The sequence below is a fragment of the Plectropomus leopardus genome, chromosome 17 (assembly GCF_026936395.1).
Source record: "Plectropomus leopardus strain MGB_pleo_1.0 chromosome 17, ASM2693639v1, whole genome shotgun sequence".
In the NCBI taxonomy this organism is placed as follows: Eukaryota; Metazoa; Chordata; class Actinopteri; order Perciformes; family Serranidae; genus Plectropomus; species Plectropomus leopardus.
In genome coordinates, this window is record NC_142192.1 from 24,711,390 (window position 1) to 24,729,735 (window position 18,346).

The 18,346-nt window shown below is 38.7% G+C and overlaps 1 protein-coding gene across 1 annotated transcript in view; it reads right to left on the bottom strand.

The window, feature by feature from the left end:
* angpt1 (angiopoietin 1) overlaps positions 1-18,346 on the bottom strand; it is a 67,254-nt gene that overhangs the window by 14,231 nt on the left and 34,677 nt on the right. Inside the window, exons 5-7 of the mRNA XM_042506777.2 lie at positions 17,236-17,363; positions 15,322-15,423; positions 10,486-10,652 (exon numbers count right to left, since the gene is read on the bottom strand). Coding sequence (XP_042362711.1) covers positions 10,486-10,652; positions 15,322-15,423; positions 17,236-17,363 — 397 coding nt within the window. The remainder of the gene's footprint in view (positions 1-10,485; positions 10,653-15,321; positions 15,424-17,235; positions 17,364-18,346) is intronic.

The window sequence follows — 18,346 nt, forward strand, 5'->3', positions numbered from 1 at the left end:
AAATAAAAATAATTAAACCAGTAATAAAAAATAAATAAAAATAGGAGGAAACACCTTTACTGAGCCTATATAGGACAAGAGAAACATTGCGATTTTCACTTGTAAAAAGCCAAAGTTTTATTGTAATACCAACCGCGGGTCTTACAATATGTCACTTCAGCGTCCCTACGGGCGGTGCGAATGCCAACAGAAGAAGCCCTTGAAGGTATGTAGTTCCCCACAACTATTTCGCCCGAAATATTCTGGAAAGACACAATGATGTTGACTTTTTCAAAGGTAATCATCCAAATGTATTTAGCACCTTAAATGAAATTCAACATTATTGTTTTAGGGGTGACTGCAAATGTCTCCAATGGCGATATAACAGAACTGTACAAATAAAACCCAAAGTATTTGCATGACTAAATACCACAAGGGGGTAAGTGGGATTTTTTTTTGTTTTGGTGATTTAGGTGAAACTGACGCCTTCAAGCTTTGATGCAGATTCAGTTTCAGTTTTCATAATGAGCCGATGCTCTGGAGTATTACAGCTGCAAACTGTGTACGTGGGAAATGAGTTATAGCAGGTCGGGTCAGGTGAAGAATCAGATGGCTGTGATATGTTTATCTGAGAGTGTTTCCAAGTAAAACTAGGCTACAATGATTGACATTTTATAATACTGTATCTTAAAAACATCGTTATCAACATAAATAAAACATTTAGAGTGTTCCTTAAAGTGCAATCAGGGCTTTACATTTTTTAGTAAAAAATCTTTACATTAGTATTTTCATGTTCAAGCTTGCACATGTAATGTAAATATGCCATCACTTATCTGCGATGTATATTACAAAAATAAACTTCTGAGTTAAAATATTGAAACAGATAAGAGTTTTGTCGGAGCAAAAACAAAACCAGCCTTCATCTTTGCAGCAATGCATTTCATTTAGAGCAGAGAAGTGTTCATAGAGGATTCTGGGGCTGGTCCTCCCCAAAATGTGTCCCTTTCTCCCCTAACAGAGGCAAGACGTGTTAGATTACAGCTGAGCGCGTTGGGATTGGCGTGGGGCCTCAGATCTGCTAACATGTCGCCTGTTCGCAGTCTTACTTTTATCTGACACTTCCCATTTCACAACACACTGTGTTACTCAGAGCAGAGGATATTGCTGTCATACGGTGACTTAATGAAAGATTTTCTCTGGAGAGGTTTGGGAAAAACCCATAAAACAATGTGTCTAATGGAATGTATGTTACCGTGTGCAAAGTTCAAGTGATTCTTTGAAGAAAACAGTATAAATTAAACACTGAAATGGTGTAAATTATATCTCTAATGTGCAAAGAATCTTTCTCGAGATTCAAATGGAAGTGGTTATAAAAAATATGCCACTTTTCATCTTTTGATTGACACGGCTGAGCTTAGCCTGCTTTGTTTTCTTTCATCTCCATACATGAAGGTGACAACCCAGTCAGCTGAGGGTCCAGCACGTGCTGTTACACACCTGGCAGTCGTTAGCCTCCTGAACTGCAGTCTGATTGGCCCATTGCAGAGGTTAATCACCCTGACCAATGGTTCGCTTCCTACTGCAAGGCTGCAGAGGTGTCTGTCTGGTGGAGACTCGCTTGACTTCTTTCTTGCCACTGCGCGTCATATAGCCCCCCTGGGTCCCATACACTAATGAAAACAGTATGCAAAGATGCATGTAGGTAAGCTATAGTGCAGTTAATTTTCAGTGTTTTCTACATCAAAGTTTCTGAATGCAGTGAAAAGCAGCTATATGTCAATTGTCCATTGAAAGGACAATGTACTACCAGAAAAAGAGCTATGCCACATTCATTGAAAACCTCTGGAAATAGAAATTTTTGTCTGCATTTTTGTACCCATATAAATTAATTCTTTACTTGAAAATCTGGCATAACAACTTCAAGATGCACTTACTAGCTTTCAGTTGTATAAACTGAATCACAATGTTTGGTTGCAATACCTTTTGGGTAGAAACCCTTTGCTTCATGTACATGTAATGAAATAGTGCTGGGTAAACACTGCCTCAACTTGTTAGTTTTTAGCCACTTAAAAAGGGCCACCTAAAAAAAAAACAATATCAGCTTAATTTTACATTATATTTACAATATTTTCACAGGCTTTCACTGCTGTTCTACAGCCTGTGGAACTGTAGCTGTTATCTCAAAGCCACTAGACTTTGCTGACAAAAACAGTCATTTTACTTCGCTGAACATGGGAGTTGCTGGTCTACTGCTGCCTAAGAAAGCAGAGAAAATATTACTCATTTAGCCAACACTCATACAGATTTTTTAGGTGGCTAAAACATGATTTATTGCAAGCTTCCTTGGTTCCCATGAAAGGCGCTATATAAATCCAAGCTATTATTATCACTTCTTATTACAGCAGTACACTGCTTAGCGTCTGTGCCAGTGGACTCTTGATCAAAGTCAATAGCAACGCAAAATGCTGCGGCTTAGTGAGGATCTCAGCAGTTTTTTTTAGCTGTCGTGGATCTGTTGGTATGTTAGTTCAGCAGCTGATATGATTTAATCCATATCAATTTTAGTAAACAGATCCATCTTCATTAAAACAGAGCAAACTTTACAACTTCTATTTCAGATCAACACTGAATACACCACAGATCGTTCATTTCGGACAAGTTCTGCTGCTGATCCTTCTTTCTGTCCTACACAAGTTTTGCAGCTCATAGCTTTGATATTTCATCTCTGTATCATTGGAAACTGTGGAACCTGAAGCTTCCAGGGATCAAGTTCAAGACATAACTTGAGATACATAAGATTATCTCAGTGTGAGTCTTGGAAAATAGAGGAGTCACCATGTTTTGGAACCCAAATCTCTGCCAATTCCTTTCCTAAATCCTCACATGAAAAACAACTAAATGAGATCTATCTGATTCCACGAGGGAAATCGGTCCATTACCATATGGAGAAATCACTGGATTTAAGAACTTGGCTGTCCGAACAGCGAAGGATATTGAATAAAGATCTAATGGTCCGTTCAAAAATAAACATATAAGTCTTTTCTTCCAGCTGGGGTGCTTTGAAGGTACGTACAAAACATTTTTCCATGTTAACCTCAACTTGTGTCTGTCCATATATTCCACTTCTGTGAATGTGTACCTCAGACAGCTTTGGAAATGAAGTTCTCTTTGGTGCCCAAGGTACTTCACTACATCTTCCCAGGCACATTTACCAGGCACATTTAGTGTTTTAAGGTGCATTAACTACACTCAGACATTCACTGAACCCACATCCACTCCTCTAAAGTATGCGCATAAAACTTTAAATTTTCAGTCCTGGAAATAAGTATCCACAGTTAAGCAGAGGATTTCTAGAAACATTATCTTAACAAAATGTTACATGTTATGTATTTTGTAGAAAGTTAATGGAAAATATAAGATATTTGTTTAAGGTTTCAGTCTTCTTCCAAAATAGGTTGGATATAGTATCTCACATCACAAAAAAAGATTTAGTTAAAATTATATATATTTCATTAATATCTTATAAAATATAAAATATATAAAATAACATACCAGCTTTTGATTCTTTGTGTGCCTGATTGATAATAATCAACCTAACTACAATTTTTCTAATGAATTTAGTATGATCCCATATATCTGCCTTCACCAGGTAATCTTGTATGGGAGCATAAAATATTCAACGTTTTAATTAATGTTTCTCACTTTTTTTCACGAGACAGAAATCTTATGTTTTTTCTTTTTAAACCTGAACAACAGGACTGATGTCTTCTTTCAGGGAAAACTCAAATCATGATATAACTATAAACATAATTTAGAAGAGCAATTTTGCTTAATGCCACTGAAGTTTTCCTTCTCCTCTATGACCAGCTCTACTACTAAAACATGATTACCCACATTTATTCTGTAGCTCTTAAGATGGCCTGTGGTCCAGTTCCAGTAAGTAACCCACTGGAGGCTAGCCAACATTCAGGAAGTTTACTTGCACTTACTTTGAGTGTCCAAAGTATTTTCAGTTTTCTTTGCTGTTTCATAGCAATGATTGTCTTTTTGTCAGGGATTGTCAAAAACGTCTTTATGCAGATGATACTGTTTTCTTCTTGCTAATTCTGTTTAATAAGGCAAAGAAAAATGACAACTTTCTCTTAATGCACAGCACGAAGTTTTGTTTCCTTCACTCCTTATGTGCCAATTTTAGGTTTGTTTCTAGCAGTAATTACAATGTACATAACTGCATTTTAATCCTTTGTATTTATAGTGGTGTGCCAAAGTATCAATATGGGAATATATTCTATGGCTTCCTTTTGCAATACATTGTAGATACATTGGTGCCAAATATAAATATTTTTATCAAAACATGCAGGCACTCTTATTGGATTCCCCTGCCATTTTGGCCAAATTCTGTGAAACTGATGCCACAATGCACCGAATACATACATAATCACTGTTTTTTTTAAATGCCTTTTAAGTGGTATTTTTTTCTTCTTCAGTTACACAGACATCATGATGTATTGTAGATGATTTTCACAGACAAGAAGCAGAATTGTTATCATGGGCAACATATCATGACAATATCATGAGTTAATCTGTGGTCTGCACCCCTACTTATCTGCAAATCTTCTGTCAAAAAATTGCATAATGGAAAATTTTTAAAGCCACCTCTGAATCAGAAAACTCCCCTGTGACTTCAAGACCTTTGTCAGTAATTACTGTTTATCTGTCTGAGACTGTTTATCTAAGCTGGCATTGTGTTTCACTCAGTTCAGTTTGTTAATCTGTCTTTTCTTGTTTCATGATTCAGTACTGTGTACATAGTACTTTTCTTCATTCTGTGCCACAATCTTCCCTCTGACTCAGCAATATTTTGTTCATCGATTCATCTGTATTTTCGCTAATAAACAGTTTTTTTTAACTTTCTGTCATACAAGTTTAATTTACAACAATCTCTCATCTTTATATCGATGTGTAGCAGAAATCCCATTTCTGCAGCAAAGAAGCATTGATTAATGAGGGTGATTAAGTGAATGTGTTGATCTGATGGCGATCATTACAACAGTATTTGCAGGTCATCAAATTATATTTGATGTCATTATTTTCTTTTCTGCAACCAAATTAGCTACGATGATGGGGGGCTATTTTTCTGTTGTTTATAAAGACAGTAACCCCTGCAATTATGGTGACCCCAGTCACAATGAAGAAATAACAATAGGAGCTCATTTCACAATATTATGAGGCTGTGGTTCAGTGGGAACTTTGAAGATCTGGTCAACCCAAATTTACCCCTCAAAGTGTTGTCCACAAGGTCTGTTCGTTCTACATTAAAACAACATCACTGATGTCAGCTTACACTGTGCAGATGTAGTCAGTGTAGAGTTCCTCTTTTATTTGGCTGCTTTTGCATTGCTGTAGGCCCTTGATCTGCTCCTGCTCTAATACTCTACTTTTAAGAGCATTTTGTCCTGTAAGTTCTGAAAGACAAATGCATGTTGTGCATGAAATGGATTAAAGAATAAAAGTCCAGGTCCTGGAATCAGATGTGCATAAGTGGGTTTTTGGCAAACTTTAAAGTAAAGCCAACAATGTTTGAAATGTATCCATTAATCTCCAATTTATTTTCTCTATTAATACATTATATGTGTGGCCTATATAATGTTACAACATTGTGAAAAGCATCCAATTTTATGAAGCCAACGTCAAAATTCCAGTTTTCTCTGACCTGGGGCTGTATTCACAAGTCTTTATCCAATATTCACAATTTATCCTCTGAAGAGAGAGAAAAAAAAAAGATATCCCAACGCCTAAACTGAAAACTGAATACCCACCCCATTAACGAATACCAGAATAGACAAATATTTGGGTCCCTGGTCAAGATAAAAATTCTAGACAAAGCATCTTAAGTGAGCTCCTGAGGTGAAAATAGTTAGGAGGAAGGAGGAGGACTTTTAAGATGCTTTAGAGTTTAAGCAGAGGACGAGATGGAGGAAACACATTGGATGACAATAAATGAAATGTCACAGATTAGATCGCACAGGGATTACATTGTGAACGTCAAGCAAATTAATGGCATTTTTTTATTGCTGGACAAAAGTACCAAAAATCAAATAACTGAATGAAGGCGAATGGTGGATCCAAGCATTTAGAGTGCTGGTAATAAATATGACATTTATTCCTTCTACATGACTTCATTTATCAAGGATTAGGACTCCATATTTCACAAAGGAATAATTGCACACCGCCCTCACTCTCTGCAAGTTGAGTCATTTCAGTTTCACAGTACATACAATGCACAGATAAAATCAAGAAGCTGGCAGCAAGGCAAACATTTCCTGGAAATGCTTAATATAAATGGTGAGTTGTGAGCATTGTTGGACTATTTAATTATTCTACCTGATTTGCAGGTGGTGCTTGTCTGTTCGTGGCCTCGTTTATGCGCTTTTGTTCTTTCAGCCTGTGTGTGTGTGTGTGAGACGTAGAGAGTGAGAGGCAGATTTACGATACCAAATGAGGTCTTTACAAATGTTTGCCTGCCTCGCGCTGATGCAGACTGTGTTCCAGGAAACCACCACAGATGACAGAAAATCTTCCAAAACCAACTAAAAGACCGGCCATATCACTTACAACTATCTCTTATGTTTCAGAGCAAGAAATGTAATTCAGAGAACTTGCTGCAGATTGTTTGACATTTAAAGCGGGTATGTGCCAAATCATAAAACGTGGCAAAACACAATTTGTTTTGGGCTCAGCCATCTGGTTTGCTTTGGCTTATGTTTCAAGGAGCATTGTGTGATTATCATACCACAACTATTTTTTCCAAGAACAAATCTATTTTTAGAGATTAGTGTGTTGATTGGACTGTATTTACCCTGCATTTAAAACAGGCTGGATTGGCCGGGGGATGCCCTTTAGCTGCCGCAGAGGGACACAAACAATTATTGTTTCCTTAATTCAAGGGAACAAAAGGTCGAGTGTTGGATTTTAAAAATATGTGTAAAATACAGGACAGGATGATATAAAAGTATATATAAATATGTGTGATAGATACAGTAAAGTAATCCAGATTTCTCCTTAGTCGTTAGATCGAGGTCCACACATTATAAATTACCACAACTTCAATTATATTTCACAAAACCTAAACAACATGTTGGCTAAGAACACAAATAAATAAGAAATAGAATAGACAAGGAGGCACATTTGCACATTTGTGGGCAATTACATTTTCGGATTATTGAATAAATGCAAGAATAAACAGAAACAGCACTTCAAAATAAAACGTGTGCCAAAAACTCACTGTACTTCAAAATAAATTGCATATTTTACAAAAATATAGTTCATTTTTATTGATATTGATACCATAACTGAGACTCCTTAACAGTCCGAATCCTTATACCACTATCAATAATTTTATATTATTTGGTGGAGAGGCGAGGCAAAATTTTTTTTAACAGAACTGGTTTGACAGTTTCTTTTATATTTTTAGGAAAATAAATTTCTCATCCAAACTAAATCATTCAAGTTTCTCGTCAAAACCTTATTTTTTTTTTCTTGATGTTACATTTGAACACGTCATGATGACTTTTATTTTCCTGTGCAATAGTCATTTTACTCAGCCGGCACATCACGCATCACAACGAATCGTTATGGAATCTCATTTATTTAGCTAACAAGCTCTTATCCTGTCGATTTCAACTCTGATTTCAACATTGGATTACAATTTTTAACTGACGGGACTTGCTACAAAATTTGGCTTTGAGTGGATGAAGATGAAGACTTTGCCTGCTATGCCACAGGAGCAGCAGCTGACAGAGCTGAAGGAGTTTTCTTTTACCCAAAGACCATGACGTGACTTGACTCAAGATGTAATCTTACATGACAGGACCCACAGGACTCGGTAGCAGTATTTATAAGCTCAAACGTTATTGATTTTTGGGTTTTGAAAAAAGCAGAACCGGGTCCTCGATAGAAGCGTGTTTGGATCTCCATCTCTACACAAGCCTGAAGTCAGTGCCTGTACATTCACCCCACAGCCAGAAATAAAGACTAAATGTACAGTAACAAGAGACGAACTCAACTGTGTGTTAAATTCAAAACAAAAAAACAACCTGATCTCTTCAGCTTTATTGAAATCCATTTCCCCATTCCTGAGAGAGAACCACAAAGCCCACTCCAGGTACAAGTGCCTCAGGACGGAAACCTCAGAAAGTGAAACCCCTGTCATCGCTGGACAATTCTGTAAATTTGATATGGCAACAAGCCTAACGGCCCCCTGTTGTAGGGAAACTCTTGGGTGCAAGGGCTGGAATGGTCGAGGTAAAGGCTTTCAAGCCACAGAATCTAATTTCTTATTTCGTCATTCAAAGCTAAGCGCATTTCGCAACTAAAGGGACCTCTTATCAGAGAAAACCAGCCTTCCAGCGAAAACTGCAGAATTGGAGATGTCAGACCTTCTCCTCTGAAGCCAGCGATTGCTTGGAACTCTGTGGAATTTGCAGTAGTTTTCCACATCTGACAGCGCCAAGCATCTGCCATAGTTTGAGTCCTGTTATCATTAACCCCCTCAAAAGAAAACAGAAACCTTCGCCCCCGCAACACACAAGGACAAAGCGTCAATCAAAGGAAAGTTCGTAATGAGAAGACGATGACAAGCGTTAGCTTTGGTTTGGAAGGAATTTGTGATGAGAAAATCCTCACCACAGACTTACATAACAGGTTCTACATGATTGAGGTGTCTGGAGAGCTCACTGTTACTAGCCATGTTTATAATGTTAACACTTCTGTACATTTTGTCCTCCCATTGAAGTCTTATTTCCTTATATGACTTTGTTCCTCTATTAGTGACGTAATCTGAAGAGTTTCACAATCTTCTGATGTGCAGTGTTCAGGGCAAGACAAAGTTAAAGTCTACACAGTAGGCATTTCAGCAGCAATTTTCGTCAATCTCACGCACATCTGATGGAACAAACACAATTCTATTTTGATCAATACAGCTGTCTAGACAGGCTGCATAATGGCTTGCATTTCATGCACACCATGTGGATGAAACTATCTGTTGCTGTGCTGTGCCAAAACCTGCCTGACCTTCAACACCACGTCTCAACACATCTTGTGTAGTAGACACCGACAGACGACTGAAGCTTCTGCTGCTTTCACCAGGCAGGCGGTGTAGACATTAGTTATCCTAGCAGCTCTGTGAGGCTGTACTAAGCCACACCAGTGCACTGAAACTATCAACATAATGCTAACACGATTACAATGCAAAAACATCAACACCTGAGACGAGACTTCAAAATAAAAGCACCGCTTCGTTCCGCGTTGATTTATTTAATTACAACAATACTTTATTTAACTCAACTATAACAGTACTTTATTTAACTTTATACTTTAGTTTATTTAACATTATAACAGTATTTTATTCAAAAGTAGTTTATGTAGTTTTATTTTATGGCAGTAGCTACTTTATTTGTAACTGTAGTGCCTTTCATGATTTTGCATTTTAGTAGTTTACCGTACTTTAGTGGAGATTTGAAATATTGAGATAAATATTGTGCATTGCGATTTTAAATATCATATTATTTAAAAGCCATGTTGCTCAGCCCTAATTTGTGTGTGTGTGTGTGTGTATATATGAGTGTCTGCTCAGTGCTGTGGCTTCTGGGTGCTTGCACCTCATGCTTGAACTTGTTTATGAATTTGATTTGAATTTGATGTGCTCTTGAATACCAAAAATTTGGCACAGATGGATTTTATGTGAAATGGTACTCAGCAGTACCAAGCGGCAACCTCTGAGGCTGAAAAACAAAGTCAATGCAAGAGAGCCAAAAACTGCTCTTCATCAACTGGTCACTTATGGCTGGCTCCTAAACAGAGTAAATCCTCAGAGACCCCCATGTTAAAATGCCCAACTCTATATTTGAGGACGGGGCCGCTTTTGTGACAGCCTGTTTGAGAGTCGTCACTACTGGTTCTACAGTCTGTGAGTCAGATCGATCCCTTACTTCTCCACAGCTCTAACCTCTGGTCACCTCTGGCTCCAAAAACACTAAGATGGCCAAAATGCTGAACTCGAGGCTTAAAAATGGCAATCCACAAACCAATGGGTGATGTCAAAGTAGCTATGTACATTATTTATACAGTCTATGAATGGTACCAATGTAATTTAGTCAGTGCCCTTAAAAGTGCAAAGTTTTGAACCCAATGTTAGTTGGGACATTTTTTAAAAGATAGCAACCAGGAACCAGACTGTAAACAACATGCATCTAAGAGGATGCCACAAAAAATGCGCACACAGCACTGAAAAAATGCAAGGTCAGCTATTTTTAAACTCATCTAGTAATAAATATTTCAGCTTGAAGTCTGTATCACTTTAACATGTGGTGCAAATATGAGTTCAAATCCACCAAAAAATCCAGTCTAACCAGCCACTGTTAAAAGCTTCAGCGAAGACAGACAAATCTTTCTGTCTGTGTGTTCCTTGGCCTGAAAGTCTACTTGGAGAAATATGAGCAGCCTTACCTGTAGTTTTGTTTCTCACTGCCGATTTGAAAGCGGTCATATAGCGAGAAGGCCTGGTGTCTGTCCCAGTCTGTCAGCTCCACACGCAGGGCATACTGCCTCTGGCTGGTCAGCTGGTAAACATACTCGTTCCCCCACCAGTGCTCTGCAGACAGGCTCCCAAAACCCTGCAACGACAGAAGAGAAACACAATAATCAGTGCAGAAATAGTACTGAAAATCCTTTTTGTAAATCATAAAATAATTATTGCTATCTGCCTCTTTTCCTAGAGTGATAACATCTCAACACTAGAGGATTGTGGAATGGATGGGAAAGAATTTTCACATTTATTTATTGATTTATTTTTCGTCAATCAGAACAAACGGTTCCTGATAATAATGTGAGTGTTTATTCACCAGCAGAAATGTTCTGCGCTGCACAAATAGATTTTTTTTAGTCGTAGCATTCTTTTCCATTTCTCCAGACTTCAGTGAAAAATCCACACATATTACTCACATTGTAAAATCAAGCTTTTAATGCAGGTTTTTAAAGCTTGCTTTTGGCGTCATCCTCTTCGTGGACAGACTTCCCTACCTATAAAAGTGCCTAAATTGGTACCAGCTGAAATAGACACACCCCTTTTTCCATTTCTGTCTTCTACTCAAGTCACACATGCTAAACTCATTATTACTTAAAGACTTCTCTCCCAAAATATACACTGCATGCACGGGACACTCCTTCAAACAACTGAGAAAGTTCGTATTTGATCAGAGTGGCTCCCGGTCACAGGCAAAGTGCTTCTGACAGCAGCGAGAGCAGAAGGATTGCAGAGGGGGAATATCACGAAGCAGGATGACATTACAGCTCTGACAGGATAGTCTGGACCGCTCCATTAAAGTTCGGGAAAGAGGGGGGTGGGCTGGAGTGGGCTAGGGAGACAAAGTCAGGGAGAAGTCTGTGTTTGTGCTGAGCGTGTGTGTGGTGATGAGGAATGGGAAGGAGGGAAAGTAAATATGGGGCATTCCTTGAGCCTTAGGCATGTCCTGCCGAGTGGGTGGAAGAGAAAGTGACTGGGGCCCATTACCGCTTTCTCTCCTTTTTTCTCTAGAATTGATCTCACTCCTGATGAGATTTTCCCCTCTGACTCTTTCTTTCAGCTCGGTCCAATGCCTCCTACTGTGACCGCGGTTTATCTCAAGAAGCCTGGCTGGAGAAAAGGCTTGGAGTCGAGCACTGTTGACAGTTTTCCTTTATGTAGTTCCGGTTCTTTCGTGATCCTTCACACGCAAACCTGATCCACATCACTCAGCTCAGGAGAGATGCGGAGATGGTTAGTCATATTGTTGGACTGAGCGCATGGTTTGCATTTCAGTTACACTTGCTAAAATCACTTTGTCGGGGAAAAAAGTAATTGTAAACATTAAGCGCTGTAAATCTCAGAAACTGTTGCAAAGATAAACTAGAGTTACAGAGCAAGTCCAATCTATACCGCCGGTTTTCAACGTTTGTGTATGACGTACACTCACAGCTGTGTAAGATGAGCTCATAGGTGCCTTTCATCAGCACCAGTCCTCATTTTCTTATGAATGGACTATAAACTGAATTGTTATTTGACAATTTTACTTACATAGAATTGAATACTGTTGCAATATTGTTTACATACATTTGAATCATTAATGTCTAGTTTGCGTTGGTTACATTTGCCTCCATACTTCTAGAGGCCTTTTAATGCCACAGCTTGATGACTAAAGACTTGCCTGCAAAAATTTCACATCAAAACTATCCATACTCACAACGATGCAAATTTGCAAGATCTGCAACACACTTGAACACTTGTTCATAACAAGGTTTTGATGCAAAGAGATTTACAAGATGGGATACTTCTTTTTTTCGCAAGAACTACCAAAGTCCTATTGACCCAGAGCGGCGTCTGGCAGTCTGTCCGAGTTTAATTGTTTAGCCGAAGCTACTGTGAGCTATATTATTGAATTTCTCTTTATCAAAACGCTCAGAGAATTTAAGTTCCCTCTGGTTAGCTCATATGTTATTTGTGGAAATATGTTCATCTCTGCAGCGCAAAGTCTGTTTCAAAGACCATTGATGAAGGCAGATTAACATAATTAACAGTCCAGAACACCTGTGGAGAGCAGAGTGATGCATAGCTCAAAGTCCCAGTGATGCTGCACAATATATCAACACTAACTGAATGTTTCTTTACCAATCAAGTTACTCGCACTAAGTTGTTCAATGTTTTATAATCCCCATAAGATTAGGCAGGATGACATGGGCTGGTGTGTTTAATTTCAGTGCAATAGCTCTGAAAAAACAAACAAACAAACAAATTTGCTCCTAGGGAAAAATTATGCTGCTTTTTGCCACTAATTGTTGCATTTTGTGTGAAAGCACTCAGGACAAAAACAGAAGATTGAGAGAATATATTGACCTGTGAATCAATCGCATTTAAAAAAAAAAAACAGACAACAACAGAAAACCCCTGGCGTGTGAAGGGCTCCAGAGTTACAGAAGATGAATGTTTACACTATTGTTCATTACATTTAGGATTAACACGTCATTTTAAACTAGCTCAGGTTGACAGACAGCTTACTGATATTGTTAACTTACTGGAACTAGTTGAGTTTTCCATTTTCCATGGGGTACTTTTAAAACAACAGTTGGGAACCACCGCTTTACAAGTACCATATCCACATACTGATAAGATGAAAGAGTGAGCTGTAAATATAATTTGCAGGGTCTCCTGTGATATGCGGTCTCCTAGTAATGTAATTACAAACATGAGATGGTCATAAGATCACATTTTAACATGTGCACTTTATCCGCGTTGCCAAAATTCTCTCCATGGTCCCACAAAGAAATGACATGTCAGTTGTTACTGAAAGATTTACAAATCCTCCATGTACATTAAATCTGTGAGCACAAGTCTCTGGAGACCAAGAATGAGAAAATTAATAACATCATAAAACGCCATCGATCACCTCCAGACTTTTCAAGGAGAGGAACAGTAATACTAAGCTGTTAGATCAGCACTGTAAATGTCGGCCAAGGTCCATGAGCGTGCCCTCGTGTACTGTAATGAACTCCATGTTCTCTGTGACACCTGTTCAAAGCTGGAGGGTTTCCACGTCTGTCTCGTTGGTGGCTACTTTTTAGGCCTCAGCTTATCTTCTTTTTTTCTTTTCCTTTGTCCAGCTTTTTTCTTTTATTGTCACTCTGCTTTCTTTTTTACCATTAAAACCTCTTGCCAGTGTTCAGACCCAGTTAAAGGAGCAGTGTGTGAGATTAAGGAGGGTCTAGTAGCATCTACATCTAGGGTCATAGATTGCAGCCAGTTGAAACATCTTCCGTGTTCATTACTCAGACGGTACTGGGACCGAATTATTCACAGATGTCTTTTCCACTCCAAAACAATCAGACTTGGTAGTTAAAACGAGTAACAACACCATCACGTTACAAATCAGTGTTTCTCCAATGCTATTTGGCATGTTGAAGATGGGCTGCTAGCCCAGCACCTGCCAATCTGTGCCAACTCATTTTTTCTCTGATTACTTAAGATCCAGACGTTCAGGAGGTTTTTACTAAAAATTATTCACAGAGGTCTCTCCTCCTCTAAAACAAATGGACCTGGTGATTTAAATCGGGTAAAAACACTGGATTAAGTACTTTTGCGATAAAAAAAAAAAAACTCTGTGTTTTTGCTATGCTTTCATCCCAGAGCAGCTGCTAATTGTGGCGGCAAATGTGAAAATGAAAACCTCCAAATCCTAGAGCCAGTGTTTACTTCGTCTGTTCTGGGCTACTGTAGAAACTTGGTGGTGCAACATGGCGATCAACATGGTCCAGGACCCAATTCCAGTATACATATACAGTTCATTCGGTTCAATCTAAGGTTGCAAAACCTCAATGATTCTTATTTTCAGGTGATTTAAAACTAAGAAAACATACTTATTATAATATATTCCAAGCCTGCCAATATATTCCCCTAAATCCTACACACTGGACCTTTAAGCACTTTTATTTGATCTAACTTGGAAGCTCTCTGGTTTATAATGTTCTGCAAAGTCTTCCCCTTTCCCACTGACTGATAAATTGTACATCAACAGAAGCGGAGACAGGGGAAATAATTAAACTGAATAACTAAGCAGATTACAGGGAATAGAATGAACATAGTCCATTGGACAATAAACTTGACAGCGAGTGGAAGGTATACACAGGTGACTGACAGAGCAAACACAAGCAATGCAACAGCCAGCAATAATAAATCAAATTCACCATCTAAACACAGTGTAGGTTCTGAAATGTTAACACCCTTAACGCGCATATGCATAGATTTCTCCTTGATGACAAACAGATGAAACACCTGGCACAGCGCTGTAGAGACTAAACAAATGTGTTGTTTGCAGAGTTCGGTAATAATTTCCTGTCGGATAGGAGGAAGAATAACAGCATGCTTCACTGGAGCCTCGGCTGAGGAGTGCAACAAGTCTCGGACACCCTAGACAATATTGCTAATACAAAAGCGACGGGGGAGCCATTGCTGAGGAGGAATGACATCTGGATCGGTGGATGCAGCCTAGTTTTCAGCATGCTCATTCAAGGCCAAAAAGTGCACGCTATTTATCATAATCCCCCTGCAGAAGTGTATTTTTAAAGCAGGATGTTTTGCTCATCGCGCAGTTTCGTAATTTATTATTGATTGATATGGATGAGCGTCCCTTTCTGTGTGCTCACTCACTCGTCTTGTGTTTAAAGAGCAACCATTTTCATCTTCATTTTAATGGATATGAATGAGTGTCTGCATGCCGGGAGAGTGTCTGTGTGTTTATATTTGTCTTGTCTCACCATCTTGTAGTCCTTCCACGTTCTCTGGAAGTCCACACTGCCGTCTTCTCTGCGCTGGATGACCGTCCATCCGCCACCGGCTGTTTCCATGTTGCAATACACCTACACCATGGAAAGGGTGGGAAAAACACATGCATGAAGGTAATGGAACAATGATAGCACCCACAGGTCTTTGTACATTTTTTCGGGATTCAGAAGAAGCAATTTATCCGACAAGCTGATGAATTCAACATTCAATATAACTCTCAGCGGCATTAACAAACAATGAAGGGTCATTTGGACAATTATTTGGTCTCGGACACTCCTTTTCCCAGCTTTCATGATGAATCATCGCCGGGAATGCGACATATCTGTGTCCTCCTCAAACTTAATCAACATCTCTTTATCCCTCACCAACTCCCCGGAGATGTTCCTCATCAGGCGGCCGCGTTTCTGCACGATCAAAGTGGAGGTCCTGGGTGTAATGTGGCCCTTAACCTTAGACCTCGATGTGTGTAAGCTGATAAGGCATGGTCTATCTGCAGTGTTGCTCTCTGTTTTGAGGAGAGTCCAGGGTGGAGCAGAGAAGGTCTCTCACCTCAGCCAGCCCACACAGCTGAACACACATGAACGCAGTCTGGGTATAATTAAGGAAGTACCCCTGACAGAACCGTTTTCCCCAAGACGAGCTCATCATTCATATTATTCACACACAAAAAGGCACACACATTCAAACACTACTTGAACTCAAGCTATAATCTAAATATGTTTTGCTAATACAATCTAATACAATATACGGACGATTCTTTACTTATGGTTCATTTTGGGCTGGAAAATTTAAGGGGAAATCTAACTCATATTTAGAGAAATGTATTGATACAATTTTTGCATAAAAAACCCCAAAGTGACGGAATGATTAAATAAATTAAATAAAAATGATGAAAAAAAATACATCATGACACCTTTGATGCTAATGTCTGTTTTAACATTAGCATTAAATAAACACCAAATACACTATTTAAATGATGTTCTTTTTATGATTTGTCATTTTAAAGGAAACACAAATTGTTTAGAGATTACAGCAAATAAACACGTTTTTAATTTAACAAAAATCTACCTTGATCTCTTCATATTTAAGTTCTATCCATGGAGCCAACTGTCCTCCAAGCAAATGATCTCCTGTCACATAACTATTACTGTGATCACCTGCTTTATCAGTTCTGGATAAAAAAAAACCAAGAAAACAAAAAAACTCACTCGCATTTTGTAGTGGGTTGGAAATGACAATAACCCCAAGGGACAGGTATTCTTTATATTGTTTTTTATAAAAAGAACAACATAAAATAATATAATTCTATAATATAATGGATTTTCTAAACATATTTTAAGCAAGAGCCAAAATCAGTTAATTCCCAAACTTCTCCAAAACAGTCTGTTAACACCACACCATTTCCAGGCCTGTTTCGTTTTTTAAATTTAGTAAATTTTCCTGGAATTTCATGACCATGGGGGCCCTGTAATTAGCTATGCTAGCTCTCAACATTATACATTATATTTCCTTCCATCCTTTAATCCCAGCAGCACCAAGCCTGAGTTTGAGGAACAGAAATCTACAGGTGCAAACCTTCTGACGACCTCCTAATTTATTAAATCATCACTCCCATCAATCAAGAGTATGTACTCATAGTGTAGAGGTTATGAACACACACATCCACACACACACTTGTGTACATTTGTCACCATCGCAGTGTCCTGTTTCACACCTCACTCCCTCCCCGCTAAACGTCTGCACTCACAAAGCTGCCAAGTTTATTTTCAGCTTTCAGTATCCTACTCCCTGTACACCCACTAGAAAAAGGGACTGAAAAGTGATGAAAAGGCAGACATTTTCATATTACAGAACGCCGATGGCTGTAAAATGTTCAGGCTTCTCACCTTTTTGGTCTCCTGCGGGTTGATCTGGATGGTGTAGACTCCGTTCTTATGGAAGCCGGCCTGGTAGAGGTCGGCACAGTCGCGGAACTTTTTCTCTTCATCCTCGACCTTTGTGCTATTGGGCACGACTGTGGGTACGCAAGACATAACGGAAGCAGTGTTACTGTGAAGACAAATAAAGCTCAAGTAAACCTGCTTGTGCGACTGGGTATTGCATGTCGGATCTGGAAGGAATAGTTTGACATTTTTGGAAATATCCTTCTGCACTGTCTTATCCAGAGTAAGATGGGAAGATTAACACAACTCTCAGGTCTATGGCCTTACATTTGGAGCCGGGGCCCAGAGACAATTAGTTAAGCTCAGCATTAAGACTGAGGGTAGAGGGGAACAGCTAGCCTGACTCTCTCCCAAGTTCAAAAATAAGCCTACCAGTACCTCTAAAGTGCACCGATTACAGGTTCATACAGACATTATAAAAGGAAATTCAACGGCTTTCCATTACTATTTTAAGCACTATTCTTGCATTTCCAAAGACCTCATTCAAAGGAAATAATTTTTAAAAATATAGATTTTTTTTTTATTAAACAGAGATAATATATGTCCTCAGTGTTTTAGACATAATTATATGAAATCCTCAACAAAACATTTGAATTGCATCAGAGCTATGGTGCTTATACTACTATAAAGCACAGGGTTTTTTGTGCTTTGAAAAGTATCAGTACAGAGAAGTTTTAGAGGACCAGATTTAATGCAACCATAGAAACTCTCAACACTAAACTCTGCGAGCGATGTCGTCCTGCCTATTCACTTTCAGTTTTCAGCTGAGCTATTACATTGGAGCACTGCTGGGGAGAGAGGAAACAAATCACGGTGAAAAACAGGCTCATTGATTTAGGTCATGTTAAGTTTTGCCATGCCAACACAGACCTACTGTTTTTGCCGGGATTTTACGAGTGAAGCGAAATAAAAATAAACTACGATGTTGGGCCGGATATCGTAAAGGCTTATTTAGAGTAACTGAATTAAGTTTGCTTTCAGGTTATTCAAATACCTATATTTTTTCCCTCAACATTCAAGCACCTTACATGAACCACGTTTTAACACATATCTT